Below are 16096 nucleotides of genomic sequence, written 5' to 3'. Positions count from 1 at the left end.
ATTTTGAGTATGTCAGCTATCCCGCACTATTGGCTTCTAGTGGGTAGAGGCCAAGGGTGCTGCTAAACATCTTCCAGTGCGTAAGACAGCCCCACAGCAAAGGGTTATTTAGCTGAAATGCCAATAGTACCAAGAAACTCCTCAAACCATTTCTGAAATGTTTGATCAGTCACAGCACCTTCTTCATACACTGCACGAATCTTTTTTGTGTGTTTCAGTTGTGTTTTTACCTTTCTTGAAATAATAAAGCATAATACACTGAAAATGTTGCCTATCTTCTTCCATCTTCAATATTAAAATGGCTGCACATAATTCACCAATTTTGATTTTTTAAAAAATGCATACTGATATGACAGCTGTCACAATACAGTCTAACAAAATTGTTTTGAATGAAGTTAAAGACAACTACTAGAGCCATTGTAGGGAACAAACAAACTTTTTGGCCAACCCAATATATGGTGAATCATTAATTATTACATTGTCAATATTGCAACACATGAGACTAAATCCAATGTGAGTTTAGGAAAAAAACAAAAATGAAAAGAAACTTTACATCGTGTTATGTGTAAACTGAAGACAGATGGCATTAATTTGTGGGTATGCAAACCATTTTCAGGACTTTCAAGTCACAGACAGCCATAATACCATACATCACTGATTCTAAGATACTTTATAAAAAAATTTTAACATCTCTGAAATCTTCATTTGAATCATACGTTACACCATAATTACTGGTGTTTCTTTTTAGCAGTACATAAAACAATGGTGTGGCTTTAAATTGAAGTCGACTTAGAGTCCCTGAAATACGACAATGTTAACATCAGCTAACAAGGACTAGACACTGATGGTGCCCAACACTACATGTGGGTTATTTCATTTAATACCCATAACACTCTGAAGTGACTCTATTTATTCCCGATTTTATAGTAAAGAAGACTGAGGGATGAGGCCACTTGTCTAAAGGCCCAGTCTGGCTCCAGCCCAGTGCTTACCACCCCACCTCGAGGACTCCAGGGAAGGAAGAGCTTTGGGGTCTGAGACAGCCAATCGTTCCTTGAAGCATGGGTTTGAAGCTCAGCCAAGCATTCTCTAAGCACATTTTTATACATATAGGAGTGGAAATACAGAGCTCCAAATATCAAGAACAGATATAATTTAAAATCTTTATTAAAGGGAAGAGTTGGTAATCATCTATCTAATAAACAATTATACTCTTGCTTAAATCCAAACTTTTCTTCTGTACAACCTGAATTCAATTCACAAACATGTAACATGCAGTTTTCTTTCTTAAAATACCCTATTATCTCTAGAGAAATGATGTAAGAATGTATTCCTACAATCTGAATTCTTATTTAAATCTCAGTATTGAAATAACCCCAAATAAAACAACACTCTACAACAGCCCAGACATTCTATAATACAGATTGACAGTGCAATTTGTTGGGGTGAGTTTACATATAAAACTACCATTCCTAACTTTTGGCAAAAAATGTTTGGCACTCTTACAAAAAATACATCTTTTGCTTCACACTACTGTAAAGAAGGCATACTTCCTTTTCAGGTCGTTAAATGGCAGCTTTACCATCCTAACACTCAGCACACACAGAGCTATCATTATACTTTAAAAAAATCAAACAGTATTGTCTACCTATTTGGTAGTTGCCTTCCTAGCACCCATATTTCCTGTCCCCACAAAGGCCCCAATCCCGTGTGTTGGGTGGGCCTGACACCATGCTAGATCCCAAGATGGACCCTAACTGTCCACCCAGCACATCCCATCACCCTAGTCACAGTGGCTGGTTCAGAGACGCACGAGTGACCCAAGTTAGGTCAGTCAGACAAGAAGCTCCAACTCCAGGACTTCTACTGCAGGAATAAGCTGGTTAAAGCTGGACGCAAACAGCCATGGGAGCTGTTTGCTGGCGACCTTTTGAACACAAGGGAAAGAGCCAGAACAGCTCTGCAGTCACAGCTCTGCAAGATGAAGGGACATCCAGTTCTTGGCCACGCCACTGAAACTACTTTTGGATTTTCAGTTAATTTATTGAATACAATTCTTTTTATTGAGCCAATTTAAGCTAGGTATTCTGGTCATTACACCCCAAAGCATCCTGTTTTAAAAAAACTAATACAAAAAATCTGTACTGGGAAATGTGGTGCTGTAAACACAACATGGAAGGGAACATGAAATCTTCTGAAGAACAGGGTAGGGCAGTATTCAATGACCGCCCTACTGACCCAGCTGGTCACGCAGTGACGAAGAAAGAGACCATCCGATTGCAGCCTGGTGTTTCCACCAAGACGACAAGGAACACTAAAGGGACTTTTAGGGAAGACGCAAGATAAGGAAAGGTTCTGGCTACTTCTCAAAGTATTTAGTGAGGACTTGTAAGGGGAGAGAGAAAGGGGGAGAAAATACGCCTTTGCTGAAAGAGGCCGCTTTCGGCTACAAACTGCAATTGAAAGAGATGTGCAGACAGAGAACTGGCTGATTATACAAGAGGAAGGGAGGTGGTAGCCTGGGCAGGGGTAAGACTGTGGGGTAGGGTAGACAAAAGACTCCTGACCTCCAGACATCTGGAGGTCAAATACTCTTGGTTAGGTATTCTTATCCTAAGCATGGGAAAGGTCATTCAAGATGCAACTGCCAACCAAAGGCTGTGAATATGGGCCAAATTCTAGACTTAGGAACTTCTCGGGCTTTGCTTCAAGCCCCTGGATTGCCCAGAAGCCAAGGAGACTAGGTTTTGGGTGTCAAAGAGACCCCAAGTCTGGTGACAGCCAGTGATTACCCAGTCCCCAGACCTAACTCCCAATGCAGCCAAAAAAAGAATGGCCTCCTAAAACAATGCTGCCTCCAGGAGGGGAACCCTCCATTGGGACAAGGGAGAGGGCGACATACAAGAGGCCAGAGGCAAAGGGGACAGGATTACAGAGGCAATTTGGTTTGATGCTGAGTAGGAAGCCACTGGAGGACTTGAAGAAGGGAATGAAGTGATCTGACTTATGCTTTGAAAAGATTTTGAGATGCCAACAGATTAGTCATTGCCAGGGGTCCCAAGGATGAGGGAGGGGTGGGTGTGGCTATAAAGGGAGAGCACAAAGGAGCTTTGTGGTAGCAGTACAATTGTTGATTGTGGTGGTTACACAAATACATATGTGATAAAACCACACAGCACTCACCACACAGACACACACACGTAGAGCACGTGCAACTCATGAAATCTGGGTAAGCACTGTGAATTTCACGGATGTGGACAGTCAAGTCCCTGGTCTGGATGTGAAACTGTAGTCACGCAGGATGTCAGCATGCGGGAGGCTAAGTGAAGGGCAAGGAAAGGGCCTCCCTGCACCTGTCTTCGCAACTTCCTGTGAATCTACGATTACTTCAAAATTGAAAGTTAAAAACATATTGCATATTTGAAAGTTGCTGAACTACATCTTAAAAGTTCTCATCACAAGAAAAACAAATGTCCTATAACTGTAAGGTGACTGGTGTTAACTACACTTATTGTGGTGATCATTTCACAGTGGTTACAAATACTGAATTATGTTGTACATCTGAAACTAATATATGTTATATGTCCATTATTCCTCAAGTTTTAAAATAAATTTTTAAAACTAAAAGCATAACTAATAACTAATTACAATAATAAAAGATTAAATAGGTAAAACTCACATGGTGATTGTATGAAAAATATGTATCTAATTCTTTTTGGACCAGATATATTGAATTTAGGTTTATAATACAGTAGTCTATATAACTCTCTGTTCATATCATTTTAGTCCAGTACTAGTTATTTGAAAAGAAAACCAGTCTGAATCTACACAGGAGATCTCAGGAAAAAACCTAGTATGTAGATAAACTATTACACAAGTAATAGATTAGAAACTATTCACCAAAACAAGTTATTTGAGTTTTGACTAAAATTCTTTTTTAACCATACATTACATCCACATGCAGGCTAGATTCGTAAATATATAAACATACGTGCTAGTGGCTGGGAGGTGGGGGGTTGCTGGCAAGCTGAATTTCAACAAGCCTGCTGGGTGACTCTGACACACGCCAGACACACGCCAGACACACGCCAGCACAGGTCATTCTCGTCAACAGGGCAATCAGTATCATCTGCATGAGTGTGAAATGGTGTCTTGGGAGAGAAAAAGCCTTAGGTATTTACTGTTTACACCAAAGCTATACCCTACTTAAAAAAGAAAAAAAAAAGTTGCACCGGCTGAGTAGCTCAGTTGGTTAGAGTGTCATCCCCATACGCCAAGGTTGCAGGTTCAATCCCAGGTCAGGGCACATACAAGAATCAACCAATGAATGCATCAACAAGTAGGACAACAAACTGATATTTCTCTCTCTCTCTCCCCCCTTCCACACTCTAAAATCAATTTAAAAACTTTTTTAAGTTAAAAATAAAAGATGTCTAAGGTTGCCATTTAAGGTATGGCTTGGAGAAAAGTGAAAGTTGTGCATCGGCACAGCCTCTTTGGTAAAGCGTTTGACGGCTTTATTAAAGTTGAACACCTAGGAGGCCCCAGCACTTCCATTCCTAGGTACACACGCAATGGAAATGCATACACAGCCTCACCAAAAGACACACATGAATGTTTACAGCAATAATGGTCATAATAGCTTGAACCAGAAATTACCCAATTGCCCATGACCCGGTAAAGGGATAAATATGGTGTATTCATGTAATAGAATACTATTTTGTAAAATGGATGAATGATATACAACCAAACACAATGATATGGGTCAATCTCATGAATATAATGTTGAGCAAAGGAAGCCAGTTCACAAAAGAATGCATACTGTATGACTCCACTAACATGAAATTCAAAAACAGGCTGTCATAAATCAGCACAGTGACTACCTGTGGGGGTGGGGAGTAGAAACTGGGAAGGGAGCTTGTAGGGTATTTTGGGAACTAGTAACATTCTATTTCTTGATACAGATGGGCTTTTCCAGCACTACTGACATCTTGGACTGGACAACTCTCTGTTGTGGGGTCTGTTCTATGCGCTGCAGGATGTTTAGCAGCACCCCTGGTTTCTACCCACTAGGTGCCAGTAGCACCCACAAAGTTGTAATGATGAAAAATGTCTCCATATGTTGCCAAATGTCTCTTGGGAGTCGAAATTGCTCCCAGGTGAGAGCCACTGACGTAAGTTACAGTTACACAGATACATTCAGTTTATAAAATGTCACCAGCAAACTGTGTACCACTCTTATCTGTATGGATGGATATTTCAATACACAGAAGCAGAAAACCATTCAGGAGATAACTGTTGCAGGCACCCAAGTGAGAGGTGACGCTGCCTAGGACCAGGGTGACAGTAGTGGAGACGAGAGAAGTAAAAAGATTCAGGATATGAGGTAAGAGCTGACAACCACTAGAGAGCAAGACAGAAGAGAACCAAGGAGGAACCCAAGTTCCTTGTCTGAGCAACTGACTGGCTGATGACATCACTTATTAAAAGCATCGTGGGGGATGGTTATGGGAGACAATAAAATCATGAGTTATCCCGAGGCAACAGATGTGCTGTTCCTTACAGGAGGATGGAACATGTCCTCCGGACTTATAAAGACTACAATCTACTTCCCATTCTCAACTCTTTCAAATAGTATTTTTTTAATGTGGTCCTCTGACCTCTCTCCACCGCTGTACGCAAGTACACTTGTCACTAGCCACCCCTAAATCGTCAGATCATGAGGTGCTCTGTGCTGCCCTGACAGGACAACTAGCCACCCTCAGCACCACCCCTGTCATGGAGCTCCAGGCCATGCGGGCACAGAAGCAGGGCGGAGGAGCCGCACCAGCCAGGGACAAGAGCAACGTTAGCAAGTCACCTTCCATCCCCGCTGTAGGGTCCACCAAAAGGAGGACTTTTATAATCAATCTTTTTACATCTCTGAAATAAGAAATAAATAATACTGTAGTGAAATGGTTTGGGTTGCAAGCAGCATTTAAAGAAAAAAAGGCAAGAAGCATCTGTCCAAGCAAGAGATGATTACAACTGAACTAGAATGGGGGTAGTGGACAAGAAGAGAAGACACAGCCCTGATAAACTGTGGTGGCAGAAATGACAGGACTTGAGAACAAATTAGATACGAATGACAATGAGTCTTGATTTTTAGTTGAGCAACTGGGTAGACCTGATGAAATGTGGAAGACAAGGGAGATTTCTGGGGAGTGGAATCAAGAAGACTGCCTTGGACATGTGAAGTTTAAGGTGCCTACTAACACGTTTAGGGGAGGGCAGCAATGTCACCTTTCCAACCCTGTGTGATTACGGAGGGGAGAAGCGACCTTGTCTCAGAAAAGCTCACCTAATTTAATGAGTGTGAACTAGCCTCACTAAAGCCTACCAAAGTCCCTTGAGTAAACATGAGCCTTCTCCTGCCCGTGACTGTCGATTTCTTGTAAAGCATGTGAATTTATTAGAGCTGGGTTAAGTGTACTTCTGAGCATTTTTTTAAAAATCCGAACATGAAATGGTTATCCATTTAGGACAAGAGAAACTATCCTTTTCTCTCCTGTAAAATGTGCTCTTAAATAAGAAAACTGCATGCTAACATACTTTTTTTTTAACCTAGAAATAAAAACACATGGAAAAAAAAACCCAAAACTTTTTAGGTCTTGGCTTGAGATTTTGGCTCAAATGATGAACTGTATAGGAGAACTCTTCGGGAACTATGAAACAATATAAGATTTCAGGTGTTAATAATACTGACCTGTATAAACAGGCAACAAGCAATTCTCAAATCTATAATTTGTAGGTAATAACATGTAGAAATACAATCCAGTAAAATTTATCCCATGATCTAGTATGAAAAAAAGGCAATAAATTACCTAGTTACTTTTTCTTTTATAGAAAAAGCAAGAGATAACGCCAAATGACATTCCAAATAAAAGATATAAATCAGCACTATTATTCAGAATTAAGACCCCAGTCTTTCAAAGGCCTCACCATAGAGAGCAGGTCCAAGGAAGACCAGATTTCTGAATCTGAAAAGAATCATTTAGGCTTACTTTAATACCATGCTGGAACAATTTTTTTTTTTTGAGTTGGGGTAGGGGAATTTCAGTATTAGAATGAACATATGCTCTAGGAAAATAAGTTTGTTCAGACCTACAGAGTATGCAAAGTATTTTATTCTCTAGAACCCAGGAATCTTCCTGGTAAGGAAATATGCGTAAGCACATGGGTACTGGATACCCTTAGAAAGTATTTTAGATCTGAGAAGTACATTGGCACAATTATTTTGAATTTTCAGAGCACCTGCTGTTGAAAACAATTACTAGTGGCTACAAATGCACTAGTTGTTCTAAAAACTCTTAAGAGCTGTAGAGTCCTTCTTTGTTAACATTTTTAATTGTTGAAAAGAAATATATGTTCAAGAAGGGGAAGAAGAGAGGTTAAACAGTACAAAAGGAACACGGGGAAAAGACTCTCTCACCTGGATGCCCAGGCTCCGGAGGAAATCACAATCAATATTTTCAAGAGTATCCTTGCAGTGGTACAAATGCACCTATAAATCCACTTTCATTTTTGTTTTGTTTTACTATTCAAACAGCATGTACAATATCTACTCTTCTGAATCATGTTTTCCTCCACTCAATAATATATCTTGGAGAATGTTCCATATCAGAATATAAAGCACTATTTTATTCTTTTAACAACTGCACATCCCTGGGGATATCCCATAATTTATTTAACTAGTTCTCTACTTATGCACATGTAGGTTGTGTTTAGTCTAATTTCAAACAATGCCGCAATAATACTGCACATAAAACTGCACATATGCGTGAATATATCTGTAAGAAAAACTCCTAGAGGCAGGACAGTTAAATCACAGGGTACGGACATTTGTCATCTGATGTCCATATTCTATTGTATCAATTTACATCTCAACTACCCATGTAAGAAAGTTTTTGCTTTTCTACACCTTTGCCATAATAACATATTTTTGAACTCTTTGGTCTCTGCCAATCAGCTAAATGAGAACTGTTTCACCTTTAGTTTTAATTTGTACTTTGTTCAGTATGAATAGGACTCAGTCTTTTCATATATTTGAAATCTATTTTCATCCTTTTCTGTGAATTGTCCATATTCTTTGCCAAGTAGATTACTGGTCTTTTATGATTTTGTTTCTTCTTTTTTTTAAGATTTTATTTATTTTTCGAGAGAGAGGAAGGGAAAGAGAGGGAAAGAAACATCAGTGTGTGGTTGCCTCTCACGCCCTGCCCTACTGGGGACCTGATCCACACCCAGGCATGTGCCCTGACTGAGAATTGAACCAGCGACCCTTTGCTTTGCAGGCCTGCACTCAATCCACTGAGCCACACCAGCCAGGGCCTTTTACTGACTTTGAAAGCTCTTTATGAATATTAAGGAAGCTAGACTTTCATTTTCATACAGATTGCAAGTTGTTTTTCCTAGTTTGCTTTTGCATATCAATTTTTATCCATTTTATTTTTCCATGGAGAAATTTTCTATCCAAACACTTGATGAAAGGTTTTTCTCTCACTCTTTTGCTTATAATTGTTTTTCAGCTGATTCTTTTGGATTCAAGAAATAAAATTGTATCTCCTGCAAATAACAGCAATGTTGCTTCCTGCTTTCTTATGTCTTCCTCTAGTTAATAAGGACTGTAATCGTTTACTCCCCTGTATTGTTCCTGATTTGAATGGAAAGGCTTCCAAGATCTCATACTCGAAGATGATGCTGGCTTTGGCTTGTAACACAATCCCTCTAAGGGACTTTCTGAATGCACAGAGAATATAACAACTTGTTCTGGAGTATCATTTTTCCATGTTTGTCAACAGGTTCCATGGCTTTTCTTCAGTGTCAATGTGCATCATTACCTTTAGCATTTGCATGATGGTTTAAGAATAGGAAGTAACAGGAATCTAGGACTCTGTATTCACATTGTGTCACTCTATAAATAATTCATAACTCATCAAAACTAATTAATCTCAAGCCCTTGTACAATATAAAAAGGCAGATATCTTGCATGACAGATAGAAAAACTGAGCCATGAAAAGATTATAATTCCACTCACCCCCTCTCTTCATTGTGGTACTTTTATGAGTTCGAAGTATATAGACCTTCTGATTCCCAATCCAGTGTTTACGCCACAAGAAAGCACTGCAGCCTTTAGAGAATTTAGCAGATGCCCAACATACGAAGAAGAAAGCAGGCTGCCAACTACAACCCTCAGCTTCACAACGTTCTCTTCCAGGCTCCTGAAAGCAATCTCCAAGTTGGACTCAGGAGCTTCAAACACCTGAAATGCATCATCCAGCAGCCAGCACAATAGGTTCGTACTCAGTGATACATGATGTTGCCGACACTTCTCAGCCAATTAGAATTCCTTTCAGCTGCAATGGAGGTGAACACAGCTGGAATTGCAGACTGGGGTGCAACTCCAGCCGCACTGATTGTCCATTATTTAAGCCTTGTTTTAAAACAATAAAAGGATTTTCCTCCTTTAATCCAGAAATATGGAAACAATGTTCCACTTAGCTTAAATATCTAAATTCAGTTAAATTGCATCTGTAGACACAACAGTAATTCCAACACTTTAAAAAGATTTGCCTGATCTACACGGGTAGGAGCTTTTGTTTTTTTCTAACATACCTCTGCAGCTCTCCTCTGACTATACTGGCCTTGGGGACCAGCCAGCTAGAGTCAGAGTGCCGTGGACAGCAGGCGCCTTAAGTTCGGGGCTTTCTCTCAATAAAATGCACAAGTCAACTAGTAATTTCAGTTGTTCAGTGACCAAAACAACCCACATATTTTTAATTCTCTATCTGTTAAAATGGTTGAAATTACAAAAACTTGATCCAAATAAGAATCCTAAAAGTTAGGATTTCTCAACTAGAAAATATGAAATTATTGTATCCATTTCAGAAGGCTTTTTGAACGTCCCTCTCAGTCTGGCACTCGCTCAAATGCACGATTCAGCTGTTTAACTTTTACCCAGTGCCTGCAGACGCGTTACACAACAGCCAGTCCAGGTGACTGGCTCATCAAGCTGATGTTGAAATACCATGGGTCAGCCTTTCTTCCTTTCTTAAATTTGTGATGAAACACTCCTTCGCCAGTGACTCAGCCCCCCAGCACCTCCCTGGTTCACACAATGTCCCACACTAGAGCCTGACAGCGCGGTCAAAAAGAGAGAATGAAAATGTGCAGAAGAGAGGGAAGAGCCCCAAGTCCAGACACTGCTGTCATGGGTGCAAAAGAGAAGTTCTGGTCTCTCACAAATAAACCTGAAGTCACGAGTTCTGCTCTGGTGGGTCACAACTACCATATCAGTGCAGAGAGAAATAAAGTACATGAAATATTTCACTTCTCAAGTCTGCTAGTTGGGCCAAGAAAACTAAAAAGAAAAAAATGAATTAAAAAAAGGTTTTTCTAAGACAATACGAATGTGATCAAATCACAAATAAAACCAATAATTGTGCTGCATTTGGCAGAATGTGACTCATTTTAAAGTATAATTGCAATTTAAGTTTTGCAATAGAATTTGATTGAACCCACACCACATCCTTAAAGAATTCAGCTCAGAAAAGTGCCTTGAGTGTCCCTCATAAACTTCAGGCTGACCCTGAGAAAAATATACAAACTCAGGTGCAATGCAAGGCTAAACACTGCTGGTTAGAAATTACATCTTACCCAAGTTGCAAATTGTGAAAAGTTTTGCCTGCCTGGAAGAAGGGGAGTTTTTTGCTGGCACAAACTGACAAAGACAACACTCTTAACAGCTTTATCTTTCTTAAGAGAGACATAACTATTTTGAATCAATCAGGTCACCTAACTGTTATTGATTAAAGTTATTAACAACTATTTCTCTCCAAGTTGCATCATCTGGATGCCAAAACGCAAGCCAGCCTCACATCACATGTGTTACAACTTTAAAAATAGCCTCTATTCCCATATGCTATCAAGGAAGGTCTCCCTCCTCCCTCTACTTGGAGTTGGATTTTTACTCTCTTCACAACATGCAGTCACGATCCAAAAGATAAACAAAACACAAGAAGGTCAGAGGACTTCAAGGCATTAAAAAAAACATTCAGACATTTGGTATTTCAACTAACTGGTTAATATTATAATAAAATTTAATTTGTTTGAAGAGCACTGTGGAACCCGTAAAGCTCAAAATTCCATTCTTTTACCCAAAGTGGCCTAAATAACGTATCTGGGATTCATTTGTGTACCACGTAAGAACAAAGTTTTTGCAAATCCTGCTTGAATTAAAAATAAAAATGTTTCCCAAGTGTTTGATCTGCCAGCAAACTCTAAAATGTCTGTAAGATAATGCTCTTTAACAAAGATTGCTCTATTTTGAAAATATCTTGCTCCAAACCTGATACCTTTAAAAACTTTTATCCTGCTAAATTACCACAAAGACATTCATTACGATTACACTCATTTAAATATAAATACTCAAACACTTGCCCTGGCTGGTAGGGCTCAGTGGAGTGAGTGCCAGCCTGCGAACCAAAGGGTTACCGGTTCCATTCCCAGCCAGGGCACAGGCCTGGGTTGTGGGCCAGGTCCCCAGTTAGGGGCAGGCAAGAGGCAACCAACCCATCCAACCCTCCCTTCCCCCGCTCTAAAGAAATAAATAAAATAAAATAAAATAAAATACTCATTCTTCTACTGGTTAGGCCAAATTTCCAAAGCAGTTCAATTACCCAATAGTTCTCAAAAACAAAAAGCATTCCACAGGAAAAAAAATAAAGAAATCATAAATGTAATCAATACACAAAAGTAATGCTTGTCATAAACCGAACACAAATTTCTGAATATCATGACTGAGACCTAACAGAAAACATAAGCACACATGGTAATTTGGAATAAGCCAAATGAATAAGTCCTGTAAGAGGGAGAATCAAAGAATGTTTTATATGGAATTGAAATCTCATTTTATCTATGAGGAAACTGAGGCCCAGAAAGGTTACATAATTTGTTCCACATTGTGTAATTTATGGTAGATCTGACAAAATCAAGTCTCTTAATTCTAAATCCAATGTTCTACTCACCACCAAACACAACGATAGTTGTGGACCCCAAAGTTCTAAATGCTTTTATAATGCCCATGTCTTCATATTTTGCAGTGAATTACGCTCTGTGTGGTATTCACTGGTTAGAACAGCTCTCATTTCTAAAAATCATTTTTTCTAGTATCACATGTGGAAATAAACTTTGAAACCTGTAACAAAGTACACACTTTTGAAGGATGGCGAGCCAACCTGCCAGAAGTGAAGATATTTCAAACTTCCCCGGCAATCCTGGGGCCAAAACCCAGCCTGCCTTCAACAGGACGCCCAGTTCCAACGTTCTCACCTGAGCTAACATCCAACAGACAGCTAGCATCTCGGGTGTCCGCAACCCTCCCAAACCCTCACCCCTGTTCCAGGGACAGCTGCCCTCTGTTGTATCATTAGTAACACCAACAGGGGAAAAGGGGAAAGGTTTTCTGGAAAAAACAGTCACCACCGGATCCTTCAATACTAAATGATATTAAAACTCTTGAAGCATTTTTGAAACGTTTCTACATCTATAACCTCTAAATTCCTGAATCAAAAGCAATTTGGGAAGACGAACCAAGCCCTCTCTTCCACAAGGAAAAGACCCACACCCAGACCTGCCTATTACGATCAATACTTATACACCTGACACAAACATTGCAATTAAAACCTATTACTTCTAAAACATTAATGGCATTTCTACCAAAACTCACAAAATCAGTTACTTTTGCTTTTAACAAAAAACTGAAACCATTCTGATGTCAATTATAGATTACTTTGTAAATGAAAACCAAATTAAAGTTGTCAGTAAAGTTTTACAAGCATTACAAAGTCAAAAAGTGACATTTATGTAACCATAAAAATAACAATGTATATACTGAATCTACAGAATAAAAAGTGTTTCCGACCAGCCGCGCATTACAGGATCATGTTTCTCCAGGAGCAAAGGCCCCTGGAATATGCCTGCTACTTTACAAAACCAGGGTCTGGATTTGGGTCCAAATCATCATCTGATCTGGTTATATTATCTGATCATAACCGGATCTCTTCATACCTAAAAAATTCATAACATTCTTCTTGAAACAAAAAGAAACGGATCATGCAACAACTGTGACTTTCAAAGGATATTTTAGTTTGAAACAATCACCCATTGCTGTTTTCACAGATTTATCAATGATTTAAGGCTATGCATCTGCCACAAAGTGTCCAAAATGCTCACTGTCTCTCTGAAAGGGACTCTGACTTTGGAGTCCTCATCAGATGGGCCACTGAACAGAAAAATCCAGGGGAAAACCCCTTACAGGGATTAGCCTAAACTTTTTATTTCCTTTTCAGAGCTGGCAATATTTGAGTTTGGAAAGTCCCCCAACCGAACGGTATTTGCAACACTACAATCCGGCCTCAGCTATGAAGTTAAAAGGGGAGGCGGGCAGCAGCCCCTCAGGGGTGACGAGGGAGAAGCGGTACAGAGGACACAGACTAGCCCAGGACCCCTGGAGCCCGCTGGCGAGGGCCCCCCAGCAGACACCGTTCGCATCCGCACACCTCCACACCACCCACCACGTCGCAGGCCCAGAGCAGAGCTTCACGCTCACCCTCGAAGGTGGCACTACAGAGCCACCTAGGAGACACAGGATTTCATTGAAGACTACATGCGAGTGAATCAAGGAGCCTGCAGTCGTGCAGCTGTGCTGCTGCCGCCCGTGCGTGTGTGTGTGTGGGGGGGGGGCGGGGGTCAACGCCTAATCCGGGCTCAAAGGTTGGTGGGGGCGGCGCGATGGTAAAGTGCAATGCAGACAATGCAGAAAAGAATGGAAGCAGCACGGTCAAGGGCAGACGGCGGCCAGGCCTGAGAGAGAGGAAGTGGACTAGACCGAAGAGGTCTCGACCGAGGGGAGGCGAGGAGGACGGGCCAGGGAGAAGCTCCAGGGCAGGACCGAGGAATTCGAGGCTGAAGGAAAGGGGAGGCCGCCAGGCCCACCAAGCACCGAGGCGGGTAGGGTTGATAAGCGGGGGCGGGACTAAGTAGAAAATGAGGGGCGGAGTTTAGGAGAGAAAGTGAGGGGGCGAAACTAGGGGTGAAGAAAGGGGCGGGGCCCGAAGGGAAGCAGCGAGGGGCAGAGGGGGCCGACCCGGGGCAGCCCGAGAGAGAACCGGGGTAGGCAGTGCGGTGCCGTGCGGGGCGGGGAGGGGGAGGAGCGGCCCGGAGGGTCGGGAGAGGCCGGGAGGCAGAGAACGGGAAGGTGGGAGAAGGGCGGGGAGGGGTCGGGTGGGGGCGAACAGCGAGGGGTAGGTGAGGGGAGAGGGAAGCGAGGGGCGGAGGGGGAAGGGGAGGCAGGGTCAGGAGGGGAAAAGCGACGGGACACCGGGGAGGAAAAGGAAGAGAACGAGCAGAAGGACGGAGGGGCTGAAACGGGGCGCCAGAAGCGGAGAAGAGAAGGGGCAGGTGGGGGAATGAGGATGGAAACCGGAGGGCGGACGGCGAGGAGGGGGCGGGGCCGGGGAGACGCGAGGGGGCGGGGCCGGAGAGAGAAGCGAGGGGCGCTAGTCCAGGGGGGACGCGGTCCTGGGACGCCGGCCGGCGTGGGGGAGGGCCGCTTCAGCAGGGCGCCCTGCGGGAAATTCCGGGGCTGCCGAGGGGCCCGCACGGGGCGCGAGTGGGCGCAGGGGGAGCGGTCTGGGCCTCCCACCGGCCGTACCTGTCAGACGGATCTTGATGCTAGAGCCGTTCCTGCGCGTCCCAGGGTTCGACATCTCCCGCCAACGATCGGGCAGCCGAGGATCCAGCGCCGCCGACCCCCGGCCCGACCCGGCCCGGCCCCGCCGCCGCCGCCTCAAGGTTACGGCTCCGGGCTGGGCACCGGGGTCGAGCCGGGACACAAACTCCGCGGCCCAGGCGTCCGAGAGACGGGCTGATGCTCGAACCGAGGGCTCAGCGCTCGACCCGGCGCCACCGACCCTCGCTCGCTCCCAGCCCAGTCCGGAGCCGCCGCCGCCGCCGCCGCCTTCACCACCTCAGATCCGGACGCCCGCCGCCCTCGCTGCTTCCGCCGCCGTCGCCGCCTCCTCCCGGAGTCGCGCGCGCCCTCGCTGCCGTGCCGGCCCGGCCCCGCGCGCGCCCCGCTGTGCGACTCCCCGCCTCCGTGCGCGCGCGCCCCCGCGGAGCACGTCGGGGCGGGGCGCGCCGCGCAGCGCTGCCTTCTCAGGCTCGGGCGCGCGGGGTGTGTCAGTTGTGGGCTGGGTTCCCGCTTCCTCCTGGTTCGGGATGAGGGGCATTGGATCCCGGCCCCGAGCGCTCCCCGGAACTCCGCGCTCCGAGGCCAGCGCAGCGGGCCGCCAACACCAGCGGTGACCGAGGCGGGCGGGACGCTGCGGCCGGCGCACGATCGCCCCGGATCTTAGCCACATTCTCCCAGGGGACTTATTTACTGATGCGGACGTTGAGGTTCCGACAACCGAGTTGATTTTCCTGGTCTTTGATTCAAGGCTCTGGGCTCCTGATAGTTATTGAAGGGCAGGTTACATGAACCCGTGGCCTGTTAGTTACTACACCAAGCACCTTGCATAAATAGGCTATACTTTTTTATTTTTTTTAGTAGAGAGCAGTGAGATAATGCAATTTGAAGGGACTGACTTCTCTGAGAGATAAAGTCTTTCATTTAGGTGCGTTCTCTGCAGCTAGAGCTCTCTATTGAGCCTTAACAAAGTTGCCAGAATCACACAGGAAGTGCCACATAAGAAGGTGAGCAAGATTGTAGAGAAGCATCGCGTGGAAAGGTAGATGTCTGTTATTATCCAATAGCGTGAAATTTAACCAAATATAAAAGCAGTTTACAGCCAGTGTTTCCTTGCCTTCTACTCATATTTCCCTTCCTGCTGGAGTTGTAGGGTAGAACTAAAAGCTCGTGATGCGTTCTCCATCAAACCACTCCTCTCTTTACCTGTTAAGAGAAAAGAAATATGCTAAAAAGAGGAAAGAGCTGAGTGTGATTATCAAACTTGTTTTTGACCAGCTACCTAATTCTTTGAATGCTTTTATTTGG

At 43.5% G+C, this 16096-nt stretch overlaps 1 protein-coding gene across 2 annotated transcripts in view; it reads right to left on the bottom strand.

The window, feature by feature from the left end:
- SMURF1 (SMAD specific E3 ubiquitin protein ligase 1) overlaps positions 1-15158 on the bottom strand; it is a 102353-nt gene extending 87195 nt beyond the window's left edge. For both annotated transcript variants that reach the window (XM_045821340.1, XM_045821350.1), the window contains exon 1: positions 14753-15158. In XM_045821340.1, coding sequence (XP_045677296.1) covers positions 14753-14807 — 55 coding nt within the window. In that variant the 5' untranslated portion in view covers positions 14808-15158. The remainder of the gene's footprint in view (positions 1-14752) is intronic.
- Positions 15159-16096: the final 938 nt, after the last annotated feature.

Source organism: Phyllostomus hastatus, unplaced genomic scaffold, assembly GCF_019186645.2.
Source record: "Phyllostomus hastatus isolate PE091 unplaced genomic scaffold, TTU_PhHast_1.1 phas_contig_150, whole genome shotgun sequence".
NCBI lineage: Eukaryota > Metazoa > Chordata > Mammalia > Chiroptera > Phyllostomidae > Phyllostomus > Phyllostomus hastatus.
Note: the sequence above shows the minus strand (reverse complement) of the source record. Positions and strands in the feature narration are given on the sequence as shown.